Source organism: Myotis brandtii, unplaced genomic scaffold, assembly GCF_000412655.1.
Source record: "Myotis brandtii unplaced genomic scaffold, ASM41265v1 scaffold312, whole genome shotgun sequence".
Lineage (NCBI taxonomy): Eukaryota > Metazoa > Chordata > Mammalia > Chiroptera > Vespertilionidae > Myotis > Myotis brandtii.
In genome coordinates this window covers 3,698,418-3,713,950 of record NW_005361955.1, presented here as the reverse complement: position 1 = coordinate 3,713,950, position 15,533 = coordinate 3,698,418, and the positions used below count along the sequence as shown (strand labels likewise).

The 15,533-nt window shown below is 38.5% G+C and overlaps 1 protein-coding gene across 3 annotated transcripts in view; it reads left to right on the top strand.

Moving 5' to 3' along the window:
• The window catches only part of ATG7 (autophagy related 7), a 236,862-nt gene that overhangs the window by 49,415 nt on the left and 171,914 nt on the right, over nt 1-15,533 (top strand). For all 3 annotated transcript variants that reach the window (XM_005870049.2, XM_005870051.2, XM_005870050.2), the window contains exons 9-12: nt 959-1,080; nt 6,020-6,110; nt 6,890-7,034; nt 9,984-10,142. In XM_005870049.2, coding sequence (XP_005870111.1) covers nt 959-1,080; nt 6,020-6,110; nt 6,890-7,034; nt 9,984-10,142 — 517 coding nt within the window. The remainder of the gene's footprint in view (nt 1-958; nt 1,081-6,019; nt 6,111-6,889; nt 7,035-9,983; nt 10,143-15,533) is intronic.

Below are 15,533 nucleotides of genomic sequence, written 5' to 3'. Positions count from 1 at the left end.
GTGTATTCATTGCAATGGAATGCTATGTTACAAATTTTAGTGAACTGCTGATACATGTATCAATATAGATGAGTTTTAAAAACCTGTTGAGTGAAATAAGCTCAATATAAAAGAATATATACTTGGAAGTTAGAGTAGTTACTTTTGAAGGGGTGGTTAATAACTGGGAGAAGCCATGAGATAGGCTCCTTTATATTTAAAAGTTGTGTACTTGAGTTTGTGGCTACTTTACTTAAGTCAAAATGTTTACTTTAAAAAAGTGAAGGTAGCTAAGTTATAGATCAGGGGTCCTCAAACTACGGCCCGCGGGCCACATGCGGCCCCCCGAAAGTATCCGGCCCGCCGGGTGTTTTTGCTGCCGCTGCCTGTCCTGCTTAGCAGCCGACTCGTCCCGGGCCCGCAGTGCGCATGTGTGGAATGTCTGAGGGACAGTGAACTGGCCCCCTGTTTAAAAAGTTTGAGGACCTCTGTTATAGATTGTCCCCAGTGGGAGAATGGTTATACTTACTAGTGCTTATCCAGGTGGTCAGTCTATCTAGTGCACATGGGTTTCCTAACTACTGAAGTGTGGCTTCATAGAATTTAAGTGCAGATGGAGAGAAGGGCGACCAGGAGAACCCATGCATGCCCTAGCCATTCTTTTCAATGTCTTGTAAGCTTTTTTCTCCTACATTTAAGATTTATTTGTCAGAATTATTTAAGATTGTTATATGAAATTCACCTAGAAAGAAATCACAGCCTATTCCGCCTTCAGCCTCTAAGCACCAAGACAAAGGAAGCATACAAGGATGTATTCAGAATCTCTCAAAGGTTAAGGCCATCCCTTGAGGGTGTCAGAGAAGCATAATTACAATGAATTGCATTCTTTCAGCCTGGATTTGCTGAAGTTCTAATGTGAGCTTTTTCTTTTCCCTCCTTAAAAAAATAAAAACTAAAACCAACCGGGGCCTGACATCAGGAGTAGTAGTTTCCAGTCTGTTGAAGTCCTCTGCTTCCGGGACCGCACCTTGCAGGGGGTCAGAGACATCACCCACAGCATCATCTTTGAAGTGAAGCTTCCAGAAATGGCTTTTAGCCCAGGTAATTGGCTGGTCTCTGAGAATGCATATAATTATTATTTGTCATAAGCCTAATCAGGCTTAACTTTCCTTTCATCCTTTTACAATAGCAGCAGAAGGGAAAGAAGAGTACAATTTCTACCTCTTTGTCAATGTGATCACCTCCCTTGAACAGAGAGCAGCTCTGCTAGTCTGACAGGCACAAAGGCAAAGATTGTCCCCAGGAAATTTTCTCCAGGCAGGATTTTTCAATCTTAAGGATGTTTTTCCCCCTAGTTTTGTTTTTATTTTTGCTTAAGACACAATCTTTATTCCTGACACTTCTGAAAGGAAAAATGAAATATTAATGCACTGACATACTTATTTGTTACAAACTTAAAGTTGTGTGTGATTCTACTCTCCATGCACTAAATGAGTGAGCAAAAGTGCCATGTCTCTTTCCACATTTAATATTTTTCATTTGGTCCTGTGTGATAGATATCAGCTATTCTCCTCCTTTCATAAATAAGGAAACAGGCTTACAGACCTTTTATATAGATGTGTGTGTGTGTGTGTGTGTGTGTGTGTGTGTGTGTGTGTGTGTGTCTTACACTTATGTTTATATTCCTGTCACAGAACACATATTGAAGTTTGATACTTACTAGTAACCACCACATGGAATATTCCTTATGAGGAATCTGTCCTGTTTAAAAGACAGAACACAATGTCTGGCATGTTATAGGTGCTTTATAAATGCTGATTTATGTTAATTTCCTGTCACACTAAGCCTAGCACTCTCCAAAAGGATCCCTCACATTTTTGTGTCTTACATGCTTTTCAGAGTAGTTTCACATACATTGTTCAATTCGCTCCTCACAATGTCCCACATAGCTTCAAGGCACATTGCTTTCTTTAATCCACAAGTCATGTGCCTTAAAGTGTTTTAGTGGTGGGGTGGGGAGGGGAGGATGTTAAAATTTCTTCTGAGCTGGCATTTCCAGAATGCAGAATTCAGAAGGATCCAGGATTGACTCTGATGACATTTTATCAGTAATTCTTTGCTGTAGCACTGATAAATGTCTTAAAGAGACTTCTTAGAGAGATTGACCTCAAAGTGCTCGGTCAGACAATTGGGGAAGTGGCTTACTTGTTACTTTGAGCCATAAGAAATCCATTGCTTCCCTGCTATTTTTAGATAGTTGCATTTGGTTTAGCACCCTCTTCTGGCACATTCTAAAATAGCTTCCATGTGATGCTAACTTACATACTGTACTTTTGTTATATTAAAGCCACAACTTGAGGATAGTTCTAGGGAAATGAGGTTAACTAAGAAGTAATGCGGGCCTGGTCTACACCTGGCAGGCCACCATTGCCTTCCATACTTCCCTCCCTAAATCCTGCCAATCACCCTTGGGGGAGGCACTTTTCTTTCCATTTTTAAGTTAAAGTCACTGAATTACTCTTATTCCCTATTCCCAATATCACTGATGCTTGATGGAACTGGCAAACCCAGGAAATACTGCATTTACATTTGAAAAAGAGGCTTTCTATAATCCAGTAATGTCTCAATACATCTTTTTTGAGTGTGGATGGAAAGGCAATTTTTCTTTATTTTTTTCATGTGAATTAATAGTTCCCCTTTTAGCTGTAAATTAAACTTTATCTTTCACCCTGGCCAGGTGGTTCAGTTGTTTGAAGAATCATCCCATACACCAAAGGGTTTCAGGATCGATCCCTGGTCAGGGCACATCTTAGGTTTGCAGGTTTGATGCCCGGTTGAGTTGCATTGGGAGGCAACCAGTGGATGTTTCTCTTTCACATCTATGTTTCTCTCTCCCTCCCACTCTAAAATCAGTAAAATTAAAAAACAACAACATATCCTTGGGCAAGGATTAAAAAAATCTTTCTAAATAATTATTCTGTATCATAGTATGAACTGAAGGTATTAGAATAGCAGGATTTTTTAGTATTTCTAAGACAGCCCATAGTTGCAGTGGTATAACAAGTATAATTTTAAATATCCTATATTTTCTTACACTCTTCATAGTGTAGCCAAACCCACCCTCCATTGCTAATATAAAGAATATCCTGGCAACTGGCTGAAGGAGGCAGCAGATGCTGCTGAGGGTGGGAGAGCCCTCATTTTAATTCCTGTCCTGATGTTCCTCCTAGTTGACTAACTGGAAAAACAGGTCCTAAGTTTCCCCTAAAAATCTTTTCTCAATAATTTTGGATATGACTTATAGATGTAGTTTATATGGAAGCAGGTATGATAGATTAAATATTGCCATATATACAGTATCCCAAAAATGTATACAGGCACTTTGAATAGTTATAAAGGTAACTAGAGGCCTTCGTGCACCAGTAGGGTCCCTTGGCATGGCTGGCGATCGGGGTCAATCGGGGCCATCTTGCCTAGTCCTGATTGGGGCCATGGGGGCCGGCCGGCCGGAGAGGGACTGTGGAAGGTTGGCCAGCCAGGGAGGGACCATGGGAGGGCTCCAGGGCAGGTCCGGCCTATCTTACCCAGCCGTGACTGGGGCTGATTGGAGCCAGGGAGGGCCATGGAAGAGCCCATCTAGCCCAGTCCTGATCCAGGCTGGCCAGCCAGGGAAGGACTGTGGGAGGTTGGCCAGCCGGGGAGGGATCACGGGAGGGCTCCAGGGCGTGTCCGACCATCTCGCCCAGTCCTGATCAGCCGGAACCCAGCAGCAAGCTAACCTATTGGAGTGTCTGCTCCCTGGTGGTCAGTGTGTGTCATAGTGACTGGTGGAACGGTCAAACGAATGGTCAGACACTTAGCATATTATGCTTTTATTATATAGGATGTTTATTAAAATACATTTCATTTTCAAAATTGAGCTATCTGTTAAAGTGTGTATACATTTTGGGGGGACACCCTGTATAGAATTTTTTCATTGTCAATAAGTTTAAAGTACATCTAATTTTCTTAGAAATAGCAATAGCATTTTGAGTACTGAGATGTTTTAATTTGAAATGATATTTTGTTTTTGTCCCATGATTTTTTTTTTTTTTTGAGAAAGCTTAGGCTGGAGTTATGAACTACAGTACTAGACTGTATTTGCCAGGTTTCTTATGCTGTGTATTAGGGAAGCATTTTTTATTAATGTAAGAATAGTAAGGAAATATGATTTAGTAACAAGTCTGAATTCTTTTTCCCAGAAAAAGAATTTTGAAGTTTTAACCTCTTTTAAGAACTCAAATTTATTATATCAGTTTTAATTTTTCATGACTCTGAAAACAGGACCACACCAGAGGCCTGAATTAGAACAAGAAGGGACATTTGTTTTTGGACTTCTTTCTGTGAATGATGCCCCCCAGCCAAATTGAGGCTCAAGTAGCTTTCCAGAATGATTGGTTCCAAGGTTTTCCATTGGTCATCCTAGCTCATCTTTTCACAAAGAAAAGATTATGTAAATGAATCAACACCTTCTAGGTCCCATAATTATATTAAGCAATATTATTTTATTTTATTTTTATTGATTTCAGTGAGGAAGGGAAAAGGAGAGAGAGAAACATCAATGATGAGAACCATTGATTGGCTGCCTCCTGCACACCCACTACTGGGGATCGAGCCTGCAATCTGGGCATGTGCCCTTCACCGGAATTGAACCTGGGACCCTTCATTCCGCAGGCCAACTCTCTATCCACTGAGCCAAACCGGTCAGGGTGCAATACTATTTTTTTTTTTAATGAAAGGTCAAAAGCTAAAAAGTTTCCAAGGAAAGAAAAATAGAGGTGTCAATAGAAATCTAAAAGAAGGAGAGTGGCCAAAGAACACCAGTGTATCATTAGAAACAAAATTTCTCCCAATAGTTTTGTACATTAAGTCAAGGAGTTTCTGTTCCTTCAGAGACTTATGTAAGGCAGACATTGGAGGGGATGCCATTAGGGTGGGTTGTAGCTGGGTGAATTTCCTGCGAAGGAATTGAGGCTTTATTGTGAATTTCAGGGATTCAGTGAGATCTAGAGATGTGGCGAGTGTAAGAGAGTGGCTGGACCCCATTAGCAAGTTTTCACCAAGAAAGTCAGGTTTCCATTAAGGTGAGGAGGTAGCAGGAGTATCTACAAAGCAAGTGAGGTTTTTAAGAGGATTTTGCAACAGTAGAATAGAGCTGTTTTTCCCTAAATGTGTTACCAGTGATGGAAGGAGATACTGAGAGCCAGGTAAATCTGGGAAACACAAAGCCAAATTAAATTCAATGTTCCTTTACTGTAGGCTCCTCAAAGCTTTTATCTCCCTCATATGCAACTTGAATCTCCAGGTTTGGGTGGTGGTAAGGAGTGGATAGGGAACACAGAAATGGGTCCCGAGGTATTTCCCATGTCTATTAGCCACAGTATCCTTACCTTCTGAACTGCCAGAATTGGAGTTACATAGGCACCCATAGCGGACGTTAAAAGAGATAGGGAAGGGGAATGTCTAAATGGATAAGGATGAGCTTAAAGGAAAGGGCAGTTTAACAGAGGGACAGTCCTCTTGGACTATGATCTGCCCACAGGTAGGTACACAATGATGGAGTTGAGTGGCTGAGCAGAGGGACACAAAAATGAGGAACAGAAGGGATGTACTGTTCACATCTCAGTGGGAACTTCATCAGAAGCTGTGCTGCCATCACAGTAGTCTGTTTCCTTAGAATAGACAGAGAACCTTCAACAGGGTTATACCAGTGCCAAATATGATTGGGTTTTTTTTGAGCAACTGCAGAAATCAAAGCAACTTGGGCTAGAGTTGAGGGCTATTTCAGAAGCTCCTCTACAGGTCTATTGGCCTCTAAACAAGATTCCTGGTAGCCATGGAAGATGGGAAGGCAACTGAGGCAAGTAGATGCAAATTCAGGCCCAAGAACCTTTTTGAGAAGAGTGTACCAAAAGTTTATCAGTATATGGGCCATCTTGCTGCTTGACTGACTTGTTTTTATCCTCTCCTTCATTGAATTTATTGTTTTATTTGCTTTAAGATTGTCCCAAAGCAGTTGGATGGGAAAAGAACCAGAAAGGAGGCATGGGACCAAGGATGGTGAACCTCAGTGAGTGCATGGACCCTAAAAGGTATATTTTAGAAGATAGTTTCTTCAATGGATCTTTTGCACATTAGGTTCTATGAGGTCAATGGCACTGCACAATTCAGTCCAGGGGTGCCATTCACATGAACAATGGGTGTTATTGCATTCTTTGCTGCCTAATTCATAATTTAAGTTTGGTTGTGGGAATTAGTATTAATGATGGATAGCCTGAAGGGCACACAGTTCATCTGTTCATGTAGACATTCTAAATTTTATTCTTGCTTCAAGCACAGACTCTAAGACCTGTATATCTGCAATATGTTGTAGTCCTTTATTCATTGCCCTTTAATTTTGTTCTAGTAGCCTACATTGAAGGACATTATAAGAAATATTTCATGGAAACCAATATTGTATTTAAGGGAGAGTGTAAGTGCACCCTTTATTGAGGGCATGGAAGAAAAGTCTCTGTTTTCAGTTTTAGGAAAAACTTTCTTCTTAAGCAGCTGGTAGCTGGTGTGTTTTTATTTATAGACACAATGACTTCTAGTACCAGTCATGCTTCTGTTTTCATCTTCACAGCCGGGAGCTTAGTATCAAATATGTGGCCTATTTCTAACAATTGCAGAGGACTACAGTGTTACGATTCTGCACAGTAACCTTTCTCCTACCCTTTACCCTCAAGCTTCATCTTAGTTTTCCTTTGATTCTAATTTCCTAAGTATTTGTTTCTTCTTTTCTCATATAGTTACTTCTATTCAAAAAGGCCAAAATTGGGGTATAAATGAGTGACTGACTGAATAATTAAATAATTCTCTCATTTTCTAGGTTAGCTGAGTCATCAGTGGATCTAAATCTCAAATTGATGTGTTGGAGATTAGTGCCTACTTTGGACTTAGACAAAGTTGTGTCTGTCAAATGTCTGCTGCTTGGAGCTGGCACCTTGGGCTGTAATGTAGCTAGGACACTGATGGTAAGTTTGTAGGGGCCAAATGGTACCTTTGAAGCTTCTTTTCCCATTTTACTATATCTGATTGCCTTCCACCTCCCAGATGCCCTTTCCTCTCTCTCTCTCTCTTCCTTCTCCCTCCCTCTCAGTTTATTTTTAAATATAAATGGAACACATGCTTTTATTATAAGGTAAAAACACAAAGTCCCTCCATCTCCATCCCAAGCCACATTTCCCAGAATTAAGTAGACTTTATAGATTAATATGCAGTATATTTTCCCCTGAAGTATTCATAGGCATATACAAATGAGAGACATTTGTCATCATTGCTGTTATTTATTTTTATGAAAATTGGATCATAGCATACTGTCTATAACAGGTTTTTATTTTTAACTTAATATGAAAATAATTATGGCTCTCTTTTTATGTATTCCATATTATCTATATGTACAATTTCATTGTATGACTGAGTCCTCGGTTTATTTAATCACTGTCAGCATATTTTTCTTTTAGAGATGATAATGGTATGAACATTTTTACTTTTATATCTTTACATATTCATAGTATTATTTCTTTTGGGAAAAAGTTCTAGAAGTAGAATTGCTATAATAATTTTTTTTCTTCCCAAATTAAATTATCTTCCAAAAACATGTGAGGAACAGAGCTTTTTATTTGCATTTCTTTAATTAGTGAGGGTGAGTCTTAAATTTTATTTCTTTTGTGAAATTTATTTCTTCTATTCATGTCCTCTGGGTTGTGTTTCTTTTATTGTTTTGGAGTTCTTTTTATTATGGATTAACCTTTTTTTGTTATATGATACAAATCTTTTTCTCAACATATTAAAGTATATTTAGCCATATAAGGTTTTTTTTTAATTTTTGTGACTCATTATGTTAGTCTTTTTTTTTTATGGTTTACAACACTTCTGCATAAAAGTTATAAAAAAGGAAAGTTATCCATTTTCCTATCACTTTTTCACTTTGTTCCTTTTAGTGTTTGTTTAATATACATTTTAAAACCACATATGATATATAATAATGTCCCTTGCTTTTATAAGTTAACATTGTAAACACTTTCCCAGGTCATTAAAAAGGGTACCTTTTTAATGGCTTTAGAATATGCCTTCTTGTATAAGGAAACATAATTTACTGGGACATTCCTTTAATGTTAGGCATTAACATTGATTCCAATATTTTACTTAAGTATAAATTTTTATAAATTTTTACATAGCCATAAATTATGTTGCTAAGAACATCTTTGTGATTACATCTTCAGACTATTTCCTAGGAAAGATTGCTGGAAGTAGGTCAAAGGATGTGTGCATTTTAAAGACTCCAGAAACATTGCCAAATTACTTTCCAGAAAAATTACACCAGTTTACGTCCTCGACCAGTAAAACAGGTGTTTCACTGCCACATCCTCACCAGCATTGAGTATTGTAATTTTCTTTAATCTTTGCAGATTAGCCATTTAAACTGTGTAGCATTCCGGGAAGCCAGAAGTTAAGTGTGAAAGTCCACCTGCATGTGACTAACCCATGGCATGTTTGTAATTTATCTGGCTTTCTTCCCCCTGCCCAGCATGTCCCCAGACTGCCTTCCTTGCTATCCACTCAGCGTTGCTTTAAAGCAGGGGTCCTCAAACTACGGCCCGCGGGCCACATGCAAATACAAATATTGTATTTGTTCCCATTTTGTTTTTTTACTTCAAAATAAGATATGTGCAGTGTGCATAGGAATTTGTTCATAGTTTTTTTTAAAACTACAGTCCGGTCCTCCAATGGTCTGAGGGACAGTGAACTGGCCCCCTGTTTAAAAAGTTTGAGGACACCTGCTTTAAAGAATGCAAAAATACTTTAGAAATAAATATCCCCAAACTAAGCACAAATGACTTGGATTTCCCACACCTTAAGTCTCTGTCCACGGTAGATTATTTAGCTGGGTTAGTAGACCAAAAAGTTAACTGTGGACATCAAAACAAACAATTGATCTAAACTAAGGTTTTCAAAAGATGGATTCTAGCCTGTCTTTCTCAACCCCCAAAACAAATCTTGAGTCTACATTGATTGTTCCCCCTAGAATCGTCAGTCTAATTTAGTTTCAAGGTCCCTAATAGAAGGTTATTGAAAGGAAAGAGAGCGGAATCTTAGGTTTATGGCTAATCCTGTCAGAGCTTCTCTTAAAATAAATCATTATGCTTATTTATGATCTACTGAAATACACACACCCCACCTCACCCCCCAAAAAGTAGGCATCTTCATTTGGTTGTAACTCTAGGGATCTCATTTTTTCCCCACCATTAACTACATCTATGACTTTAGGTGAGTCACTTACCTTTTCTGGGCTTTAGTTTCCATATATGTAAAACAAAGTATAGACTAAGAATTTTAGATATCCCATCCAACTTTGAAGTTGTGTGGTTCTATAAGACTTTATAAGATGAAAACTGAGAATATTGGAATCATACTCTATATTCCAGATTATTAAGGCTTTTGCCTCTTGGAGAAATAATACAAAATAACTTGTAAGTCATTTCCCCCAAATGTTAATTTAAGCTTTAAGTAAGTTTTAAGATGAGCTGTTATTTATACTTACAAAATTATTCCTTAAAGGAAAGCAACGACATTGGGGATTATTGCTAATTATAGCAACATAGACAATTTTTATAAGACTCGCCTCTAAATCTTTTTCTGGTGCCACTGTCAAAAGTAATGAATTATTAGTTAGAGCAACTCTGACATTTCTTAGTCTCATTACACAGGAAACCAGGCACTGGCTATATAATTATTTTATCTTTTAAAGGAAGTTGATATTCTATTTATAAAAAACTGAATTTACACAATTTAATTTCTGAAGTTCCCTATATTTTGAGGTCCCTAAGCTGCTCCAAAGCAAACCCATTTTAGGTATTTTAAGAGAGATACCCCGTGAAATGTTCACCAGAAACACACCATGATATCCTGTTTCCATGCAGGGGTGGGGCGTCAGACACATCACATTTGTGGACAATGCCAAGATCTCCTACTCCAATCCTGTGAGGCAGCCTCTCTATGAATTTGAAGATTGCCTAACCGGTGGCAAGCCCAAGGCCCTGGCTGCAGCAGACCGGCTCCAGAGAATATTCCCCGGAGTGGTATGTTGATGCTGTTTGGGAATGTCACAGGTTGCTCCTATATCTTTAATGTTTAAGTCTTGAGGAATGAGGCGGTATGGTATTGGTGAAAGACATTCAGACATCTGTCACTTACTACGAGGCCCTCATCATGTGGCTGAGCCTCTGTTCCTCATCACAGAGATGGGGATTAAAAGACAAAACAAAACCTAATATATTATTGTATAAAGAAATGAAGAATATATGAAAAAATATTTTGTGAGTTATAATGCCTTATCTGACTTTAAGTTGAGGAATTCTGGGGGTATGTATATTTTTATATCCTGCCTTGTTCCAAAGGGGTTATGGTGGCAGATGTAGGATTCTATTTTTCCTTCTTCATCAGAATACACAGATAGCTACTTAGAACACAATTATGAAATTAAATTGAATGTAAGTCTGTGCAGAAGAAAGATTGAGCTAAATGTTTAGCTTTTTACTCTAGCTGCTGCTTATTTTTGAGTTTGATCATTTAAACACCAGATAATAGGAGACAAGTCATTCAGCTCACTTGGTTCAAAATCTTGTCAGGGTTTTTCCGTCATTCTGCAAAAGAGATTCTGCATCTTGCATGCTTAATCAATTTACCTGACAGAGGTTAGATTAGGTGTCTCTGAAGCATCTGTTTATACTTAAAATGCCATAAGAGACTCAGCCCTAGCTTAAAAAAAAAGAAAAAAAAAAGTAAGCCCACTTTCTCAAAGTTTCTCTATTTAGTTACTCATTATTCATTCATTTTAGATGTCTTTACTTTAGAAGTAACTTTGACAGCTTTGTTCACTTGAGCAGCATATCTGAGGAATGTCATTTATTGGGTTTAATTCAACGGTATTGATTGAGCACCCACTATGTATCCAGCTAGGTTACTGGATGCCAAAAGAAATAAGAATAAATTACAACCCCGTCATTAAGAAGATTTATGAGTTAGGTTGCTGCTGTGACAATATTGCATATCATACATCCCAACATTTTAGTAGCTTACAATTATAAATATTTATTTCATGCTTACAGGAGTGTAGGTTGACTGTGGTTTAGCTGCTGGGCTAGGCTGGACTCCAAGCTTCAAATCAGGTTCTAGTCTTCTCTGTATGTCATTATTTCAAAATCTAGGCTCAAGGAGCAATAGGCATCTGATCCTGCTCTTCTTATGGTAAGAAGATGGAAGTGTAAAAGCATTGGTAAAAACTTACCATACTTATACCTCTTAAAGTCTTAGCTCACTAATAGCAATATGCCGTGTCCTCCATCTCCATCGCCAAAGTAATTCACAGGGCCACACTCAAAGTCAGTGGGGTAGGTCAGTACATTCTGCTTTCCTAGTGGGAGGTCTTGCAGTCATATGGCAAAGGGCATGGAAGTATAATTCTATTAGAGGGATGCAGTACATAGCTGAGAAGAAGAATCTAGTCTAATCACTGACGAGTGTTATGAACTCCCCTTGGGGTCCCAACAGATCTGGCTTTGAATCTGAGCTCTGCCACTTATTTGTTGCCTGAAATATTGGCTTGCTCAGATCCTAGCCATTGTCTATGAGCCAGCTCAGTTCCTCCTATTTATTTGTTTATCCTGTTACTTAATTATCCATCAAATATTTAAGGCTATGTGCTTGGGATTAGGAAACAAAACAGCCAAAGTTTTCTCTTCCTTATTTGGAGCTTATTATCTAGTGGGGGAAACAGGCATTAACAACTAATTTCACAAAATATTATGATTGTAGTAAGTACCCAAAGCAGGAGCTCAGTTGCCATGAGAATGTTTAAGAGGAAGGCCTTACTAAGACTACACTTCCTTGAGGAAACTAAGTCTTGTATGATGAGTGGAGTTAGCTAGACTAATGGTGGCAGAGCTATCTGTGCAAACACTTGTGGTCGTCAGCAGCATGGTGCTTCTGTGGAACTGAAGGAAAGCCAGGGTGGCTGAAGCACAAAGGTCAAGGAAGACAGATAAGAGGCTGGGCAAAAGCAAGAGCCAGACCATCCTGGGCCCTTAGCGATCAAATTCAACTTTCCTTGAAAACATCAGCCCACCAGGACCAAGGCTCTTTCTCTGCTTTTCCATCCCTACTGGATTATTAAGTTCTTGAGCCCAGTAGTTCAGGTCTCTTATACTTTTATCCTTCATGCCTATTAAGTAATCCTATATAATAAAGAGCTAATATGCAATTAGACCGGATGGTGGACCGACCTTCCAGAATGACCAGTGCGGGGGTTGGAGGGGGGGCGGGGCCGTGAGGCTGCAGCAGCTGCAAGGGCCTACCCTTGCACAAATTTCGTGCATCAGGCCTCTAGTAATAGATAATACCCATCAAAGTACTACTATAATTCATTCATGAAAAATACAACCCATCAAAGTACTGCTATAATTCATTCATGAAAAATACTTGTGAAACTATTTCACTTATTGGTTAGCCAGGCTTACCCATAAAGAACATTTTCTCTATATGTTTGATTTAGTGTAGTTTTTACATTCAACAAATATTTATTCATTTCCTTCCTTACACTAGGTCATGGCCAATAGGCTAGTCCTAAGTGAACAAGACATGAAAAGAACTGTTCTGCTACAAACACCATGCCTAATTTGGGCGTTGAATTAATTGAATAGGAAAAAATCTGACCTTTAATAAATCAAAGAACTATTTGAGGTTACCATTTTTTAAAGGCAAGGCAATAAAATTTAGAATTATGGAGCCACACTAAAGGTTTTAAAACCCAGCTCTTAACATCTGCTTCCAACCCTGATGAGTAACTGATAATGGACTAGCTCTCCTATCATAAACAGTTATGCACCTGGAATATATAAAATGACTCTTTTCAGACAGTGGACAACAGGCAGTGAAAGACTGTGATCCCAAACAGAAGGGGAAGAATAAATGCTTGTCCCAACTTATTGCATAAAGGCATTTCCTGGCCCATTTCAGAGTTCATAGGATATTCTTGGTCTGGATGAGCTGAGGAAACTGAGATCAGAATTCAGAGCAGCTAAGGTGGCTGCAATTTGTGGGGCAGACTATCAGACTTCTGGAGTTGTTCAGAGAAGGAGGTCTAGATCAGCGGTCACCAACCTTTCAGACCTCCAGTTGCTGACTGCTAGTCTAGATAGCATCTTGAGTCCTTGAATAGCAAGTCATGCTCTAGGCATGACTCTGTAAGGCTGGGAAAAAGCACCACCATTCCTGCTGTGAGAATGGAGATGCCAGAGATACAAGGCTGGGAGACATTGAATTCCCATCTATCCAGAAGGAAGAGACCTCATTGAATACTCCAAACCATTAGGTGACACCCCAGTAAGGCCATAGAATTAAACATAAAAGCTAAAACTGCAAAGCTTCTAGGAGCAAGCAACTAGTGATCTTGTGATAGGCAAATATTTCTTGGGACCCAGAATACTGACCATAAGTGAAAAAATGTATAACTTGGACTTGGTTGAAATCTAAAGCTTCGCTTCTCAAAAGACACCATTAAGAGAATGAAAAGGCTGGCCAAAACTGAGAAAGTACTCATAGTATGTATATTTGGCAAACATCTTTATCCAGAATACATAAACAAATCCTACTACTCAATAATAAGACGACAGACATACTGTTGTGTTTTTTTTTAAGGGGCAAAAGACTTGGACAGGCACTAATTTCATAGTGAAGCTTTATAAATTTGCAGTGAACACATGCAAATGCTGAACATTAATAGTCATCAGGGAAATATGAATAAAAACCACAAAGATATATCACTACACACCCAATAAAATGGCTACAATTAAGAAGATTAACAGTGCTAAGTGTTATCAGGCTGTGGAGCAACCAGAACTCTCATAGTTGGCTGGCAAAACAAGGCCTTTGGAAATTAGTTGGGCAGTTTCTCATGGAACTAAACATACACATACCTAATGACCCTAAAATTCTACTTTTAGGTATTTAAGAGAAATGAAAACATATACACAGGGATGGGCAAAAGTAGGTTTACAGTTATGAGTTATTTATTAATTAATTATTGTATTATGTATTTGTATTGTCTTCCATATGAACCACTGTAAACCTACTTTTGCCCACCCCTGTATACTAAAAGACTCACACACAAATGTCCATAATAGTTTTATCCATAATAGCCAAAATTTAGAAGTAACCCAGAAAGTGAATAAACAAATTGAGGTATATTCACACAACAAAAAGGAATGTACTATCGATACTTAACAATATGGATGAACCTCAAAAGCATTATGCTGAGTGAAAGAAACCAAACATAAACAAGATATACTATAGGATACCACTTATGTGAGGTTCTAGATTAGGCAAAACCAATCTAGGGTTTAAAAAGTCAGACTAATGCACCCCTATGTTCATTGCAGCATTATTTACAATAGCCACGATATAGAAAAACCTAAGTGTCCATTGATAGATGAATGATTAAAGAACATGTGGTACATATATACAATGGAGTATTACTCAGCCATAAAAGGGATTAAATGTTGCCATTTGTGACAACATGGATGGACCTAGAGGGTATAATGCTAAATAAGTCAGACAGAGAAAGACAAATATATGATTTCACTTATATGTGGAATCTAAAAAACAAAATAAATGAAGAAACAAACATAAATAGAGAGAATGAACTGATGGTTGCCAGGGAGGAGGGGGCCAGGGGAATGGGCAAAAAAATGAAAGGATTAAGAAGTACAAATTGTCCGTTATAAATAGCCACGGGATGTAAAGTACAGCATGGGGAATATAGTCAGTAATATTATACCAACTGTGTTGGTGCCACGTGGTTACTAGACTTACCAGGTTGATCACTTCTTAAGATGTATAAATATCTAATCACAGTTATACACCTGAACCTAATGTAATATTGCATGTTAACTATAATTGAAAAATACATTTTAAAAGAATATCAGAACAGTGGTTGTCCCAGTGAGGTTGGAAAGTAGTGGGGATTGACTGGAAGGGGCTCAAGAGCATGTTCTGTATCTTTACAGGTGTGTTACAGTGGTTAATCTGCAGTTTTTCAAAACTCACTGAACTGTACACTTGAGATCTGTGCATTTCACCCTATCTGTAAATTATATCTTGTCCCCCAGTCACACAATTGATCATCTGGGGAGTTTCAGAAAATATTGGTGGCTGAGAAATTCCAGTTTAAATGGTCGAGGGAAAAGCCTGGTATTAGGAATGGATGGATCTGGAGAACATTATGCTAAGTGAAATAAGTCAGTCAGAGAAAGATAAATATCACATGATCTCACTCATTTGTGGAATATAATGAACAACATAAACTGATGAACAAAAACAGATCCAGAGACAGAGAAGCATCGATCAGACTGTCAAACCTCAGAGGGAAGGTAGGGGAGGGTGGGGGTAAGGGGGAGAGATCAACCAAAGGACTT